Source organism: Oncorhynchus keta, chromosome 2, assembly GCF_023373465.1.
Source record: "Oncorhynchus keta strain PuntledgeMale-10-30-2019 chromosome 2, Oket_V2, whole genome shotgun sequence".
Taxonomy (NCBI): domain Eukaryota; kingdom Metazoa; phylum Chordata; class Actinopteri; order Salmoniformes; family Salmonidae; genus Oncorhynchus; species Oncorhynchus keta.
Window position 1 is genome coordinate 25,690,625 of NC_068422.1, and position 18,479 is coordinate 25,709,103.

Consider the following 18,479-nt stretch of genomic DNA (forward strand, 5'->3'; position numbering starts at 1 on the left):
CGCTGTAGATATGTTCTGTGTGCTATTTCTATGCCTCCCGTTCTTAAGTTTAGTTTCTGCGTCTTACTTTCGGTTTTGTACACCTGCTTCAAACAGCTGAACATACAATATTTTGGGTTATGGGAAATATATTTCACAGATGGTACAATGATTCTCTACGCTATACTTGCTTGTTTTGTCACATAAACTGAAATTAGGTTTTAAATCTGTCACTGGCAGCATATCAAATGCTTTTCAATGACAAAACGCTTCCATATACAGCTAGGACTTCATACATTACACCCACCTGTATGTCTGAGGTTCCCAATGCCCTAATGAACTTGTCCAGTTTGTTGCGGAGGTCCTGTATGGACGTCTGGCCGCGGGCCGCTGACCCCTCCAGACCTTCACTCAGACGCTTCTCCAACTTAGCAAATGCCTCCAGGAACACATAGACTGACATGGCCAGGTTACTGTTAGGTATCTACAGAGAGAGAAGGGGGGGGGGGAGAAGGAGCGAGGGAGAGATAGAGAGCAGTCTTATCTCAGTGACAAGTTACTGCCATCTTCTGGTCTGATCTAAAATAACACCCACAGTTGTGTGATTTGCATGATTTGCTTACTCTTTCTCTTTGAATGTGTGTGTGTGTGTGTGTGTGTGTGTGTGTGTGTGTGTGTGTGTGTGTGTGTGTGTGTGTGTGTGTGTGTGTGTGTGTGTATACAGACCTTAGTGAGCAGCACCAGAGTGATGCCCGGCCAGAGTGGCAGACAGTACATGGAGTGAGGCATCATGGGATAGCAGCCCTCCTTCAGCGTGACCTCTAGGAAGACTCTGCTAGGGTTTGAGGGGTCAGGGGGAGGAGCTTCCAGGGTCTGGAGACTGTCCTCTGCCATCTGAAGACAGAATGTTATTTACATTAATTTAATCTCATGAGAAGTTACACTATATAGATTCTAAAGAACATGCAAATCCAAGGGCTTTGAGCAAGAGCAAGTTTCAAACAGATCAAAAAATAAAATGACCCTCCAAGGTCTGTCTAATTTAAATGCATGATTTATGAGAAAGTCTAAGGTACATGCATTTCTCTAGTTAGGATCCAGCCCTTTTTGGTGCAGTAATGCCGTGTTGCCATTTTGTCCTAATGGTTTGGCCCTATACTACAAATCTGGTTTGAGGAAATAGCGAGGTAACTTTCATCAACTCTGAGGTTAACTCGGGATAACCGGTGTCACAAAAGTGGTTCACCTTTTAGCCAGGTACATTAATGTGGCAACGAATCCTTCAGAACTAACTTGATCCGGGGCAGGCTAACTCAGGGCTAACTTCACTTATCCTGAATGAAGTGTCTGAGACACGAGTTGAGGACCAATTAAATCAGCTTCCCTCCCTCTCACAAAGATTGTGTCATCATCCCCTTAATTTGAGGAAGACGATTTATTAAACATTTTATAAAATCATTATTTTTGTGTGTTTAAAAACCTATCACACTACAGATTTAGTAATACCAAAATGCATTTGAAACTTCTGTATGACATTTTGTACCACGACACCTTTTTTTTCAGCTGAAAGACAATGCCCAGAGCCTACCCACGATGTTGCACAACGATTTAAGTAAATGAGTCATCGTTTTAGTCAAGGTATAGTAGATTTGGGGTTGAAGTGGGAAATCCAAAGTGGGAACTTCATGGAAATCAGTGTCAATTTTCTTCATTATTATATTTCATAATACAAAATGATCAACAACTTACATAAAAAAACACAGGTTTAAACAAGAAAATACATGCACAAATTGTTATATATTACACACTACCGTTCAAAAGTTAGGGGTCACTTAAAAATGTCCTTGAAAGAAAAGCACATTTATTTTGTCCTTTAAAATAACATCAAATTGATCAGAAATACAGTGTAGACATTGTTAATGTCGTAAATTACTTTTGTGCTGGAAACAGCTGATTTTTTATGGAATATCTACATAGGCGTACAGAGGCCCATTATTAGCAACCATCACTCCTGTGTTCCAATGGCATGTTGCGTTAGCCTTTTTAAAATGACAAACTTGAATTAGCGAATTGATTATTAGAACACCCTTTTGCAAGTATGTTAGCACAGCTGAAAACGGTTGTGCTGATGAAAGAAGCAATAAAACGGGCCTTTTTTAGACTAGTTGAGTATTTGGAGCATCAGCATTTGTGGGTTTGATTACAGGCTCAAAATGGCTAGAAACAGAACTTTCTTCTGAAACTCGTCAGTCTATTCTTGTTCGGAGAAATGAAGGCTATTCCATGTGAGAAATTGCCAAGAAACTGAAGATCTCGTACAACGCTGTGTACTACTCCCTTCACAGAACAGCTCCAACCAGAATAGAAAGAGGAGTGGGAGGCCCCGGTGCACAACTGAGCAAGAGGACAAGTACATTAGAGTGTCTAGTTTGAGAAAGACGCCTCACAAGCCCTCAACTGGCAGCTTCATTGAAGGGAGAAAGGGCCCCTGTGTTGAGGATCAGTGTGGCGGATGTGTTGTTACCGACCTTTACCACCTGGGTATGGCCTGTCAGGAAGTCCAGGATCAAGCTGCAGAGGGAGGTGTTTAGTCCCAGGATCCTTGGCTTATTGATGAGCTTTGAGGGCACAATGGTGTTGAACGCTGAGCTGTAGTCAATGAATAGCATTCTCACATAGGTGTTCCCTTTGTCTATGTGGAAAAGAACAGTGTGTAGTGCAATAGAGATTGCATAATCTGTGGATCTATTGGGGGTGGTATGCAAATTGGAGTGGGTCTAGTGTTTCTGGAATAATGGTGGTGATGTGTATATATATATGCCATTTAGCAGACGCTTTTATCCAAAGCGACTTTTTTCTTAGTCCTGTATTGACACTTTGCCTGTTTGATGGTTCGTCGGAGGGCATAGTGGGATTTCTTATAAGTTTCCGGGTTAAAGTCCCGCTCATTGAAAGCGGCAGCTCTAGCCTTTAGCTCAGACTGAAATATGTCATCGATGCACTTATTGACGAAGCCAATGACTGATGTGATGTACTGCTCAATGCCATTGGAGGAATTCCGGAACCCATTCCAGTCTGTGCTAGCAAAACAGTCCTTTAGCTTAGCATCTGCTTCATCTGACCAATTTTTTTATTGACCTCGTCACTGGTGATAGTGTCGTCGTTCAGCCACGACTCCGTGAAGTATAAGATATTACAGTTTTGAATGTCCCGTTGGTAGTTTAATCTTGTGCGTAGATCATTGATTTTATCCTCCAAAGATTGCATGTTTGCTAGCAGAATGGAAGGAAGTGGAGGTTTATTAGATCGCCTACTAATTCTCAGAAGGCAGCCCGCCCTCTGGCCTCTTTCTCCACCTCCTCTTCACGCAAATCACAGATATTTGGGTCTGTTCCCAAAAAAGCAGTATATTGTTCGCGTCGTGCTCGTCAGACTCGTTAAAAGGAAAAAAAGGATTCTGCCAGTCCTTGGTGAGTAATCATAGTCCTGATGTCCAGAAGTTATTTTCTGGTCAGAACAGATGGTAGCGGAAACATTATGTACAAAATATGTAAAATACTAAGTCACAAACAATGCAAATAAACTTTTTTTTTTTTAAACAATCGGTGGGGGACACGTAAAACGTCTGGCTTCTTCTCCGGTACCATTTTTCAAACATTTCAAGGCCATGACAGATGTGATACCATCTGCTGCAGGCGCAGTTGATGAGCTTATTTCTCAAGTCAGTTGTTCGAATGGAGCTAGCTAGGGTGTTCATGTTTCCAAGTTTCAAACATATTATCTCAAAAGCCATTTAAATGGCAGCAGCGATATGACAATCAGCACATTCATGAGCATGAAATACAACTTTCCTCAGTACGAAATCCTTGACGACTCACTGTGCTGTGAGACTCAGCAGGCTCATGGGGCTGATTTCGCTGACCCAAATGTCAGTCGTGAAGCTAATAGCAGTGACTCTATTACTGTGTAACTCCGGTAGGGCAACATTTGAAAAATAGCACACTTAGTAACGTTAGTGTGTACCGGTACTCAACCAGTCGGCAAAAGCCAAATTGATTCTGTATTGACATATTTTCAACCAATTGATCTTGAAAGTGTAATTTATAATCCAATACTTCCAGATCTCCTTCAGTTATTTTATTTGAAAGGACTGACTTTTTTTAGTTTGAGACTTATTTTTCTAGATGAAGTCAAGAAAGGTCTTGTTGATCGCTTTACAAATAAAAGATGATGAGGGGGTACACAAAGCAAGATGGTCCCTCTGCCCTGGACAGAAGCATTCTCCCAAGTATAGAAAGATCCCTTTGCAGCAAATTATTAACTATTTTCTTGGTTTTCTTAATTTTAGGAGAGAAATGTGTTGTTTGATAAGTGTCTTTTTGATAGATATATTCCTAAATATTTAACAGTCCTTTACAGGAATATTTCATTATCCTCAGTCATGTAAACATTTCACATTTAGAAATGTTCAGTTTTAATCCAGATGCAATAGAGAATGCAGTGATCGCATTAAGGGCATGGGCAACCTGGTCTTTGTTTATAAAAGAGAAAAAAAGAGAGTAGTATCGTCAGCCAGTTGGTAAATTCAGATTTCTCTGTTAAAAAGGGATAAACCATGCAGATATGCAATATTCAGAATATCTAGAAATAGAAAAAGTTCCACTACCAAAATGAATAAAAAGGGCAAAATTGGTTGATAATGAATCTTTTGGATGTACAGAATTAAGGTTTAATATCTTTGTAAAACATGCGAATAGCTTTGATACAATTTTCACCGAAACCAAAAAGTATAAGAGGCCGAAAGAAAAATGTATGTTCAATTGTGTCAAAGGCTTTACAGAAGTACAAAAATAAAACACCATCTGAATCAATTGCATCTGAATAATCTAAAAGGTGCAAGACTAAACGATTGTTGGAGGTTGTGACGGCCCTTGAGTCTCATTTATAATGGTATGTAATTCCTTTCTTTAATATTTTGGCATAAACCAGAGCAATCAATTTGTAATCAATATTTAATAAAGTAATTGTGTCTCCAATTGTCAATGAGAGAAGGGTCTTCGGAATCAGTGAAATAAGGCCCTTTCATAGTGGAGACAGTTTCACCATTTTCGATGCAATCTTAAACCATATAAACAATGGGGTCTTCTAGTAACTCCCAAAGCCGTCTATAGAATTCAACTGACAGGCCATCAGCACCAGGTGATTTCCCTTTTTTCATTGAATTCAGAGCTTCTCTAATTTCTTTGATTGAAACAGGTGAATTGCAATCGGAGTGGAAATCATCCTCAATTACAGGGCCATAACTCTGAATGTGGTCAATTTAAGCTTTCACAACCATCTTCCTGAAATTGTGAGTTGTAAAGATGTTCATATAAGGAATAGACAAATGTTGATATTGTAATGGGATCTTTACATAGTACATCATTCATGTTGAGTGCCGTTATTGTTGTTTCTCTTTTCAAATGCAAAATAAATAACTGGTGTTTCTTTCCCTCTCTTCAATACATTTTGCTCTTGATCTGACAAAAGCACAATTTGCCAAACTCTTCTTCTTGAGATAGATTATCTTTCATAAAAACTGTCAAGCTTGCTCATCAAATCTTTTTTTCCCAAAAGGTTCTTCAGCTCGTTGGCACATTTAATGGCTACTCTGACTTTCTATTATAGAATTCCATCTACTTCCATGACCCAAGTCTTTTCTTACAGAAATATGTTTGGCTAACGATTTGATGTTTCCAATAAAAATAGGCTCTTTAAGAAGTGTGTTGTTTAATTTCTAATATCCTCGAATACCTTTAGAATTTTTAGTAGCTTGTAAATTCAGGGAAATGAATGATGACCAAACCAAATGATGATCTACATCTATAACATACTGTAACAAAAAGGAGGAAATTAGGAATAAATCTATTCTAGATTGTCGTGACATAGTCGGTCCAGGTATAACCCTTTGAATCCGGGTTGAAAAAACACCAGGAATCATCAACAGAGAGATCCTTGCATAATGTTGTAATGATATTGTTATTGTAAGAGCTTTGACTCATTCTAGGAGTAAAAATGATCAGCAGAGTCATCAGGTGTTTCGTTAAAATCTCATGAGAGAATTAGAAAAGCCTCTGAGTAATTGTTGCATAAATCCTGTAATTTTCCGGTAAGTTGGGCTAAAGGGGTCTTATTTGGAGCATGTGAGTTACAATACAGATGATGAAAATAGCATTGTCAAGTTTAACCGTTACTATGACCCATCTGCCATCCTGTCAAGATGTGGATTCTAGAATGTTGCCTTTAAACTTGTGGATAAGCGTCAAACACCAGCAGAATGGCCATGACTGAAATAGGCCATGACTGAAATAGGCCATGACTGAAATAGGCCATGACTGAAATAGGCCATGACTGAAATAGGCCATGACTGAAATAGGCCATGTCTTCCAAAATTTCAAGTCACTTTACACAAAAACTACATCTGGATTACTGCGTTTACAATATAAAAATTAGGCTTTCTTTTTGTAAGATCTCTCAAACCCCTAGCATTCAGGCTAACGATATTGAGAGAGTTGAAAAAAAAACTCCTGCATTAAAAAATAAAGAGACACAAACTAGACAGATGTAGTAATGTGAACAATAAAACAAACAGTAAACATTGAGAGGGTTAATCGGACAGAAAACGACACTCAGTTGAGGTAGCGGTGGTTAACAGTAAAACAAATCCCTTTTCTTTTTTGGGTTGGCAAGTGTTCATAAATTGTAGTTCGAACTGTAAATTTACTCGTGGCAGTACAGTAAATGTACTCTTGGCAGTACTCACAGTTCAAGTGTGGTTAATGTCAGAGCTAGCCAGTACTCTTTCTTCCTTCAGTGAACGCATGTTCCCTTGAACCCAGCCTTCTTTCCCTCTTGTCGTACTTTCTGTGTAATTGGCCACAGTTCCTCCCTGGCAGTATGATCCTGCGGGATCAGAGCCTCTTTGATGCAGAGCTTCTTCTCGTCCAGAAATGTGTTCCCCTTGGCCATTTTGCGAGGGGGTCCATCAGATTTTCGTTTCCCAAGTCGATGAACCACGTCGATCAGGTTTCTTAGCTTGTCTTTGATGCACAGAGCCACTTTTCCCAGGATATTAATGACTGCTTCCCTAATGTCCTCTCCCTCTTTTACACCTTGGATTTTCAGATCCCACCTGCGAGAGTACCGTTGAAGTTCAGCTACATTCTCACACAGCTCATTATTTGGGGATTGCAGTTCCTTCAGCTCGTTCTCTAGGAACATTATATTGTCCTTGTTCTCGTTCACAACTGTGTGAAGCTGACGGACAGTCTCTGACAAATTATCAATCTTCTTTGATGTTTCTTCAGTAGCCCGCTCTATGATGGACATTTTGGAGAACGTAGCGTCTTGTTTAGTAGTCAGGGTCTGGATTGCAGAGAAAAGTTCAGACATGGAATTGTCCTCTTTCACTTTTTTCTCCTGTGGATTTTTAATTGGGGTCAGAGGTAAAGTGGTTGCAATGATCAGCTGCGGGATCGGGGCACCAACAGTACAGAGCTCAGCAATGGCAGCAGGCAGGTGTGAGTCCATCTGCACGCACAGTGATGCGAATACTTTTGGAGGATGTCCTGGTGTCAAGACAGGGGCGGCAGGGTAGCCTAGTAGTTAGTGTTGGACTCGTAACCGAAAGGTTGCAAGTTCGAATCCCGAGCTGACAAGGTACAAATCTGTCATTCTGCCCCTGAACAGGCAGTTCCTAGGCCGTCATTGAAAATAAGAATTTGTTCTTAACTGACTTGCCTAGTTAAATAAAGGTAAAATAAAAAATAAGTAAATAAAAAGAAGGGCAGCAAAGAAGCCACTTCTCTCCAGGAAAAACATCAGAGACAAACTGATATTCTGCAAAAGGTACAGGGATTGGACTGCTGGTGGACAAACAAAAACCCACAAATTCTGACAAACTCCAAGAATGGGCTGCCATCAGTCAGGATGTGGTCCAGAAGTTAATTGACAGCATGCCAGGGCGGATTACAGGGGTCTTGAAAAAGAAGGGTCAACACTGCAAATATTGACTTTGCATCAACTTCATGTAATTGTCAATAAAAGCCTTTGACACTTATGAAATGCTTGTAATTATACTTCAGTAACATCTGACAAAAACTATCCAAAGACACTGAGGCAGCAGATTTTGTGAAAACTAATATTTGTGTCATTCTCAAAACTTTTGGCCATGACTGTACACCCTTCCCCCCAAGCTCACCTGAATGTCTGGATCCAAAAACTGGAACACAGGAGTACCGCTCCCCACATGACAGCTCTCTTCATGACAGCTCTCTTCATGACAGCTCTCCTCATGCCTGCTCTCCTCATGCCTGCTCTCCTCATGCCTGCTCTCCTCATGCCTGCCTGCAAAGAGAGCGAGCAGAGGGTTAGTGAGTTGAAACAAAGGCAGTGGAAGTATAGCATATCACTGCACCGAGCCACATAGGCAAAAATGACAGAGCACGGCACAGACACCTACCTGAATTAACAGAGTCCCTGTCAGTCCCAGAGTCCCTATTAGTAGGGGAAGGCTCTGGAGTGTAGAATATATCTGGGGCTGAGGTGTTCTCCACATCCTGCACACACACGACACAGTTATTAAACTTCCGAAGCATTCAGACAGAGTATGATATTCTTCTTCTTTCACTCTCAGTGCTCCTACCTCGGGGGCAGTATCCTCCAGGTCGATGTTGCTAGGATACATGTTCTGCACCATGACGATAAGAGCCAGCAGGTCAGACGAGGTGAGGGTACTAGCGTTACGACTGTGGGGGAGAGGAGAGGGGTGGATAGAAAGGTACTCACTCAATTCAGGAAGTGATTTGAATTTAAAATTCACAAATGTATATATTTTTTTAAATAGCTCCACCTTTTCAGTTTATTGAGAAAGCATTGAAAATGAATGCAACTGAATTGGAATTTCAGTTAATTTCCTGATTTGACCCCAACCCTGATTCAGAGGCACCTCCCTCTGTACGTGATTTGCAATGTCATATGTGAAAATGCTCTTTATTATGTGAAAAAGTGACGCTACAGTGGCCCGTCAACCTTGTGTAGAAAGCTTGTAGGTTTGTGAGAATAGTAATGGACAGTAACCTGGAATAGAAGGCTAGTAGTTTGGTCTTAATAGTAATGGACAGTAACCTGGAATAGAAGGCTAGTAGTTTGGTCTTAATAGTAATGGACAGTAACCTGGAATAGAAGGCTAGTAGTTTGGTCTTAATAGTAATGGACAGTAACCTGGAATAGAAGGCTAGTAGTTTGGTCTTAATAGTAATGGACAGTAACCTGGAATAGAAGGCTAGTAGTTTGGTCTTAATAGTAATGGACAGTAACCTGGAATAGAAGGCTAGTAGTTTGGTGTGCACCAGTATGAATGCATGGAGGACCTCCTCTCCTGCTCTCTCCACACTACTGTTGATCTGCTGCACCAAGCGACGCTCCAGAAACTCTATACACTGTTCACATAGAGTAGGATGGATCAACCTCTCTACTGCCTGATGGAGGGAGACAGAGACATACGTTGTATACACAGTACCAGTCAAAAGTGGACACACCTACTCATTCAAGGGTTTGTCTTAATTTTTTACTATTTTCCACATTGTAGAATAATAGTGAAGACATCAAAACTATGAAATAACACATATGGAATCATGTAGTAACCAAAAAGTGTTAAACAAATAAAAATATATTTTATATTTGAGATTCTTCAATATAGCCACCCTTTGCCTTGATGACAGCTTTGTACAATCTTGGAATTCTCTCAACCAGCTTCATGAGGTAGTCACCTAGAATGCTTTTAATTAACAGGTGTGCCTTGTTAATTTGTAGAATTTCTTTCCTTTTTAATGCATTTGTGCCAATCAGTTGTTGTGACCAGGTAGAGGTGGTATACAGAAGATAGCCCTATTTGGTAAAAGAACAAGTCCATATTATGGCAAGAACAGCTCAAATAAGCAAAGAGAAACAACAGTCCATCATTACTTTGAGACATGAAGGTCAGTCTATCCTAAACATTTCAATAACTTTTTAAGTTTCTTCAAGCTTAGTCGCAAAAGCCATCAAGCGCTATGATGAAACTGGCTCTCATGAGGACCGCCACAGAAAAGGAAGACCCAGAGTTACTTCTGCTGCAGAGGATAAGTTCAGTAGAGTTACCAGCCTCAGAAATTTCAGCCCAAATAAATGCTACAGAGTTCAAGTAACAAACACATCTCAACATCAACTGTTCAGAGGAAACTGCGTGAATCAGGCCTTCAAGGTCGAATTGCTGTAAATAAACCACTACTAAAGGACATCAATAATAAGAAGAGACTTGCTTGGGCCAACAAACACGAGCAATGGACATTAGACTGGTGGAAATCTGTCCTTTTGTCTGAATTCCAAGAGTGTGCAAAGCTGTCATCAAGGCAGTGGGTGGCTACTTTGAAGAATCTCAAACATAATATATTTAGATTTGTTTAACCCTTTTTTGGTTACTACAGGATTCCATGTGTTTTTTCATAGTGTTGACATCTTCACTATTATTCTACAATGTAGAAAATAAATCAAATCAAAATCAAATCAAATTTTATTTGTCACATACACATGGTTAGCAGATGTTAAATGCGAGTGTAGCGAAATGCTTGTGCTTCTAGTTCCGACAATGCAGTGATAACCAACAAGTAATCTAACTAACAATTCCAAAACTACTGTCTTATACACAGTGTAAGGGGATAAGGAACATGTACATAAGGATATATGAATGAGTGATGGTACAGAGCAGCATACAGTAGATGGTATCGAGTACAGTATATACATATGAGATGAGTGTGTAGACAAAGTAAACAAAGTGGCATAGTTAAAGTGGCTAGTGATACATGTGTTACATAAGGATGCAGTAGATGATATAGAGTACAGTATATACATATGCATATGAGATGGATAATGTAGGGTAAGTAACATTATATAAGGTAGCATTGTTTAAAGTGGCTAGTGATATATTTACATAATTCCCATCAATTCCCATTATTAAAATGGCTGGAGTTGGGTCAGTGACAATGACAGTGTGTTGGCAGCAGCCACTCAATGTTAGTGGTGGCTGTTTAACAGTCTGATGGCCTTGAGATAGAAGCTGTTTTTCAGTCTCTCGGTCCCAGCTTTGATGCACCTGTACTGACCTCGCCTTCTGGATGATAGCGGGGTGAACAGGCAGTGGTTCGGGTGGTTGATGTCCTTGATGATCTTTATGGCCTTCCTGTAACAACGGGTGGTGTAGGTGTCCTGGAGGGCAGGTAGTTTGCCCCGGTGATGCGTTGTGCAGTCCTCACTACCCTCTGGAGAGCCTTACGGTTGAGGGCGGAGCAGTTGCCGTACCAGGCGGTGATACAGCCCGCCAGGATGCTCTCGATTGTGCATCTGTAGAAGTTTGTGAGTGCTTTTGGTGACAAGCCGAATTTCTTCAGCCTCCTGAGGTTGAATAGGCGCTGCTGCGCTTCTTCACGACGCTGTCAGTGTGAGTGGACCAATTCAGTTTGTCTGTGATGTGTATGCCGAGGAACTTAAAACTAGCTACCCTCTCCACTACTGTTCCATCGATGTGGATAGGGGGTGTTCCCTCTGCTGTTTCCTGAAGTCCACAATCATCTCCTTAGTTTTGTTGACGTTGAGTGTGAGGTTATTTTCCTGACACCACACTCCGAGGGCCCTCACCTCCTCCCTGTAGGCCGTCTCGTCGTTGTTGGTAATCAAGCCTACCACTGTTGTGTCGTCCGCAAACTTGATGATTGAGTTGGAGGCGTGCGTGGCCACGCAGTCGTGGGTGAACAGGGAGTACAGGAGAGGGCTCAGAACGCACCAGAGAAACCCTTGAATGTGGTGTGTCCAAACTTTTGACTGGTACTGTATGTTGTCGTGTAGGTCAAAACTACATTTCCACATTGGGGAGAAGAGTGAGTATAGTACAGTTTACACTACAATTTCCTCCACATTATAAACTGTGTGGTTCGAGGCCTGAATGCTGATTGGCTGACAGCCATGGTATATCAGACGTATACTACAGGTATGACAAAAACATTTATTTTTACTGCTCTAATCACGTTGGTAACCAGTTTATAGTAGCAATAAGGCACCTTAGGGGTTTGTGGTGTATAGCCAATATATTTATTTTATTTATCTGTTATTTTACCAAGTAAGTTGAATGAGAACACGTTCTCATTTGCAGCAACGACCTGGGGAATAGTTTCAGGGGAGAGGAGGGGGATGAATGAGCCAATTGTAAACTGGGGATTATTAGGTGACCGTGATGGTTTGAGGGCCAGATTGTGAATTTAATATACCACAGCTAAGGGCTGTATCCAGGCACTCCGCAGTGCGTCGTGTCTAAGAACATCCCTTAGCTGTGGTATATTGGTCATATACCACACCCCATCTGGCCCTATTGCTTAATTCTACAGTACCTCTACTAAAAAGCTCTGGTCCTGCTCTTGGAGGCGGCTGTAGGTCTCCAGGAGGTTCTGTAGATATTTCCATAGATTGGTCCTCTGCTCTGTGTCCTGAGGACGCAGCCTGGAGAGAAACCACAAAGCCCATTAGGACACAAGTCCATCTGTCACACACAAACACGGCTCTAATGAACTTCATAAGGTAAGAGTCATGTCATACTCTTTCCTGATCAGGGTGCTGCTGAGGGTAACCATGCCGAAGAGGACCTCAAGCATCTTCTTCATCACGTAAATCTTCCTCTTCAGATCCTCCTCGCCCTCTTCTCTGTCTCCGTTCACAGCGATGTACAGACACTCCTCAAACTGTCAATCAACATCTCAGTCAATATTTCCATCAATCAAATAATCAAATCACTCAATCACCCCTAATCAGTTCCCATTCACACACAGCGATGTACTACACGTCCCAAGCTCTTTATTAACACAACTGAGAGGCTTGGTGTAAGGAATATGGAGGACGCTCCTCTTAGTTTGTTGGAAGACTCACATGGCTAACAACTATCTAGTCCTTTGAGATCCGTGAACACCGGAAGGCGTATGGGCAAGAAGCAGAAAAGATAGTCATTTGGTCTGAATGGAACTGCTGTTGGCTATTGGCCACGTCATCGTAACCCATTTACAGAGCCACACCGTCTGATCCCATGACTACTGCGAGGTTCAGGCAGGCTCACATGATGTGAAGCTTTACTGAACAGGAGGCTTTCACTTTTACTACAGCACAGTAGAGGAACTGTAATTGAGTGGCTTATGTGCTCAAATGAGTTGTAGGGGAGAGTGGGGTAAGTTCTAGATTTTTTTTAAACATTCAGCATCACTCTGTCAAGGGAAATATAGTATTCTTTCTAACAGAGATACTGTAGCTACATACACTACCCTTCAAAAGTTTGGGGTCACGTAGAAATGTCTTGTTTTTGAAAGAAAAGCATATTTTTTGTCCATTAAAATAACATCAAATTGATCAGAAATACAGTGTAGACAATGTTAATGTTGTAAATGACTATTGTAGCTGGAAACGGCAGATTTTTTATGGAATATCTACATAGGTGTACAGAGGCCCATTATCAGCAACCATCACTCCCGTGTTCCAACGGCATGTTGTTAGCTAATCCAAGTTAATAATTGTAAAAAGCTAGTTGACCATTAGAAAACCCTTTTACAATTATGTTAGTTTTCAGCTGTGCTGTTGTTCTGATTAAAGAAGCAATAAAACAAACCTTCTTTAGACTAGTTGCGTATCTGGAGCATCAACATTTGTGGGTTCGATTACAGGCTCAAAATGGCCTGAAAATAATAACTTTCTTTTGAACCTTGTTTAGTCTATTCTTGTTCTGAGAAATTAAGTCTATTCCAGGTGAGAAATTGCCAAGAAACTGAAGATCTCATACAATGCTGCGTACTACTCCCTTCACAGAACAGCTCTAACCAGAATAGAAAGAGGAGTGGGAGGCCCCGGTGCACAACTGAGCAAGAGGACAAGTACATTAGCGTGTCCAGTTTGAGAAACAGACACCTCACAAGTCTTCAACTGACAGCTTCATTAAATAGTACAATTTACCATGGGTATGGGGTAAGTTGAGTTGCTGGACAGGGTGAATTAAGCCACCTACACATTTCTGTACTGAATAAAACATTACCACTACCTTTTTAAAACCATGTCTATCTTTTTTCCCCAGCCCAATTACATTTTTGTATTTTAATCACATTGTAACACAGGCGTAACACCTAACAAACACTTTGACCTTTTTAAAACACTTGTAACATAGGCCAGGCCCTGTTGTTACCTCATATCCCAACGCCTGGGAAGAAAACCCTTCAATTTACTCAACTTGCCATGGGCTCAACCATTGGCAAATATTTTGACTATATACAGTGGGGAGAACAAGTATTTGATACACTGCCGATTTAGCAGATTTTCCTACTTACAAAGCATGTAGAGGTCTGTAATGTTTATCATAGGTACACTTCAACTGTGAGAGACAGAATCTAAAACAATCCAGAAAATCACATTGTATGATTTTTAAGTAATTAATTAGCATTTTATTGCATGACATAAGTATTTGAACACCTACCAACCAGTAAGAATTCCGTCTCTCACAGACCTGTTAGTTTTTCTTTAAGGCCTCCTGTACTCCACTCATTACCTCTGTTAACTGCACCTGTTTGAACTCGTTACCTGTATAAAAGACACCTGTCCACACACTCTATCAAACAGACTCCAACCTCTCCACAATGGCCAAGACCAGAGAGCTGTGTAAGGACATCAGGGATAAAATTGTAGACCTGCACAAGGCTGGGATGGGCTACAGGACAATATGTAAGCAGCTTGGTGAGAAGGTAACAACTGTTGGCGCAATTATTAGAAAATGGAAGAAGTTCAAGATTACGGTCAATCACCCTCGGTCTGGGGCTCCATGCAAGATCTCACCTCGTGGGGCATCAATGATCATGAGGAAGGTGAAGGGATCAGCCCAGAACTACACGGCAGGACCTGGTCAATGACCTGAAGAGAGCTGGGACCACAGTCTCAAAGAAAACCATTAGTAACACACTACGCCGTCATGGATTAAAATCCTGCAGCTCACGCAAGGTCCCCCTGCTCAAGCCAGCGCATGTCCAGGCCCGTCTGAAGTTTGCCAATGACCATCTGGATGATCCAGAGGAGGAATGGGAGAAGGTCATGTGGTCTGATTAGACAAAAATAGAGCTTTTTGGTCTAAACTCCACTTGCTGTGTTTGGAGGAAGAAGAAGGATGAGTACAACCCCAAGAACACCATCCCAACCGTGAAGCATCATTCTTTGGGGATGCTTTTCTACTAAGGGGACAGGACAACTGCACCGTATTGAGGGGAGGATGGATGGGGCCATGTATAGCGAGATCTTGGCCAACAACCTCCTTCCCTCAGTAAGAGCATTGAAGATGACAACGACCCGAAACACACAGCATGACAACGACCCGAAACACCCAGCCAGGGCAACTAAGGAGTGGCTCCGTAAGAATAATCTCAAGGTCCTGGAGTGGCCTAGCCAGTCTCCAGACTGAACCAAATAGAAAATCTTTGGAGGGAGCTGAAAGTCCGTATTGCCCAGCGACAGCTCCAAACTCTGAAGGATCTGGAGAAGGTCTGTATGGAGGAGTGGGCCAAAATCCCTGCTGCAGTGTGTGCAAACCTGGTCAAGAATTGCAGGAAACGTATGATCTCTGTAATTGCAAACAAAGGTTTCTATACCAAATATTAGGTTCTGCTTTTCTAATGTATCAAATACTTATGTCATGCAATAAAATGCTAATTCATTACTTAAAAATCATACAATGTGATCTTCTGGATTTTTGTTTTAGATTCAGTCTCTCACAGTTGAAGTGGACCTATGATAAAAAATTACAGACCTCTACATGCTTTATAAGTAGGAAAACCTGCAAAATCGTCAGTGTATCAAATACACTGTAAGCCCACATAGTTACAAGAATGCACTTTTATGCTAAGTTTGAGACCTCATATTGATTCTTATAGAGACCCCAACTGATGTATAGAACAATCGTAAAAATATCTACTTTGGTGTAGAAACAAGCATCACCAAACCTCTCCCTGATAAATTCATTTACACTTACTACTTTTTCCATGTGGTTTCTTCCTTCACAGACTCCATGAAATTACCTCTTCCTAAATATATGGCCAATTGATACAATTTATGTATGGTTTCCTAGAAACAAGGTTGGCTCAACTTACCCCACTCTCCCCTACACTTATTTTATGACCATTCTTTACTATGGTTCTTTTACTACATAGTTCTCTCACAAATTGCCCTGTATCTGTTGAAGTGTTTTTGTGTCATGACGCAACATTAGTTTCCTGTGTGTGTGTGTTACCTGATGTAGCACATAGGTGTGGTTGTTCTCAGTACAAAAGGATGTATAGCTGTCTCCCAGTCTGTCCACCATGGTACTGCAGGAGATGATGATGGGGGCAAACAGAGTGTTGATGCTGTCCTCAAATGCTGGTGGCTGGGAGGGATGGAAAGAGACACTCAACCATATCCTTCAGCGGAATCTCTCCTCATAACCCCAATTTTCTGCTCTGGAATGACCATGAGGGATTATGGTACTACATGAACCAGCCAACATGTCTACAACCCCTGTCGGACAGACCAGAGAGTTCAGCAAGTCACAGAAACGTGATATGAATGAAGTCACTGGGGATATTTGGGTTAATCCATATATGCAATATGCTATCATTGCTTCTATATTTATGTAATAGACAAGACGACTTGAAGCATCCTGTATCCCTCGCCCGCTCCCGTCTTACCTTCTCCCCCTCTTCCTGTGACGCGCCATACTGCTCCTGGATGTTGAGTTCAAACTCTGGGTCTGTCCAATAGAAGAGGACCTCCGCGCTCTCGCTGGCTATCAGCAGACACTTCATAGTGGGATCTTATCTGGGGCAACCAACCATACCAGCACTGTTGTCATCTGCAGAATATGCAGGTTTTGTTTGATTTTTTATTTAACTAGGCAAGTCACAGTAAGCTTACAGTTTGAAACGTTCTTTGCCCTACACACAGCCCTTAAATAGGCTAAGCAATTGATTCATAAGAAGCTCTTTTTTGCCATATTACAGGAAACCACTGAACAACATTACACTGCAATTGGATAGAAGTGAGCCTTCATGCAAAGATAGATTTATAATAGAGTTACCACATTTGTGATTAATCCTTTGTATTATCTTGGAAAACAGAATAACAGTGTTTGTATAACTGGTTCTACTTACATAGCTGGTATGAGGGAATAACATAAGTTATTCTCATATCAATAATGTATGTGGAATTCATGAAGAGGACAAACCACTTACAATTTTCTACTGGACTCATAATTGAATTAATTAAAAATATAATAATAATATATGCCATTTAGCTGACGCTTTTATCCAAAGCGACTTACAGTCATGTGTGCATACATTCTACGTATGGGTGGTCCCGGGAATCGAACCCACTACCCTGGCGTTACAAGCGCCATGCTCTACCAACTGAGCCACAGAAGGACCACAATTCTCTGATTAATGTATTTGTAGAGTGGTCATATGATGAAAAGCATGATAAATAAGAAGAGCACCAAGCCTTGCCAAACTCTATCATGCAACACGAGTCAAACATCCAGACTATGCGGATTGTCTTCAGTGATCACCAAAGCATGGCTGACAGGTCGGACCCCAAACCATCACAGGGGTAGCGCAACGTAAAATATAGCGTTTACCCATATGGGACTTCGAAGTTTGCCTTCTAACGCTCATACAATAACATTATATGTCATGCACATAGCTGACATTAGCCTATTCTATAGGCATATTCAACGTGACAAATATATGTTTTACACAATTCATTTCTATTAGGATATTCTTGCACCCATCAGTAGGCTATAATAATAACAGCATGTTACCCAAAGTAACTTACCTGTGGCCTATCAGTTATGCATCATATTTACCCCTCGTGATTTCCACCAGTTTAATCAGATGTTGTTCAAATGTACCTCTTCGTTCGAAACCCTTAGCTTTCCGATTATAAACGATCATACTTTGAAACTCTATCGCAACATTTCTCAACTCAGCTTCCGTGGTGAAACTTGGAGCCGAATCATGTGACACTAACAGCGGTTTAACAGCGGAACCTAAGCTCCTCCTAGATATATGACTCTAAATTAAACGCAGGTCTATGATCAGTTTTCCACCCTGATGCGTTCTCTTAGAAACGGCGAAGGTAAAGGAAAACTGACTAGAGATCAGTGATTAGTTTTTGACGTTGGTTCCCAGACGGTGAAAGGATAATCCTTTCATTGGGGGTAGATAATTAGGTGAGTTAAAGTCATGTGCTAAAGACTAGACTAAAGCCATGATTCTGACACAGTTGTAATGATCTGGTATTCATTGAATGTATTATGGTGTTGTGTGTCTGTGGTGAGCGTGTGTGTGCATGTGTGTGTACATACGTGTGAGCATGGAGAGAGATTT

The 18,479-nt window shown here is 41.1% G+C and overlaps 1 protein-coding gene across 5 annotated transcripts in view; it reads right to left on the reverse strand.

The window, feature by feature from the left end:
* Nucleotides 1-18,109, reverse strand: part of hps1 (HPS1 biogenesis of lysosomal organelles complex 3 subunit 1) — a 34,582-nt gene extending 16,473 nt beyond the window's left edge. For 3 of the 5 annotated variants that reach the window (XM_052474442.1, XM_052474420.1, XM_052474431.1), the window contains exons 1-11: nucleotides 17,926-18,109; nucleotides 16,785-16,948; nucleotides 16,349-16,483; nucleotides 12,643-12,785; nucleotides 12,438-12,546; nucleotides 9,289-9,497; nucleotides 8,663-8,765; nucleotides 8,480-8,576; nucleotides 8,219-8,364; nucleotides 706-873; nucleotides 287-463 (exon numbers count right to left, since the gene is read on the reverse strand). In XM_052474442.1, coding sequence (XP_052330402.1) covers nucleotides 287-463; nucleotides 706-873; nucleotides 8,219-8,364; nucleotides 8,480-8,576; nucleotides 8,663-8,765; nucleotides 9,289-9,497; nucleotides 12,438-12,546; nucleotides 12,643-12,785; nucleotides 16,349-16,483; nucleotides 16,785-16,901 — 1,404 coding nt within the window. In that variant the 5' untranslated portion in view covers nucleotides 16,902-16,948; nucleotides 17,926-18,109. The remainder of the gene's footprint in view (nucleotides 1-286; nucleotides 464-705; nucleotides 874-8,218; nucleotides 8,365-8,479; nucleotides 8,577-8,662; nucleotides 8,766-9,288; nucleotides 9,498-12,437; nucleotides 12,547-12,642; nucleotides 12,786-16,348; nucleotides 16,484-16,784; nucleotides 16,949-17,925) is intronic. The other 2 variants (XM_052474416.1, XM_035794094.2) reach the window with 1 other exon arrangement.
* Nucleotides 18,110-18,479: the final 370 nt, after the last annotated feature.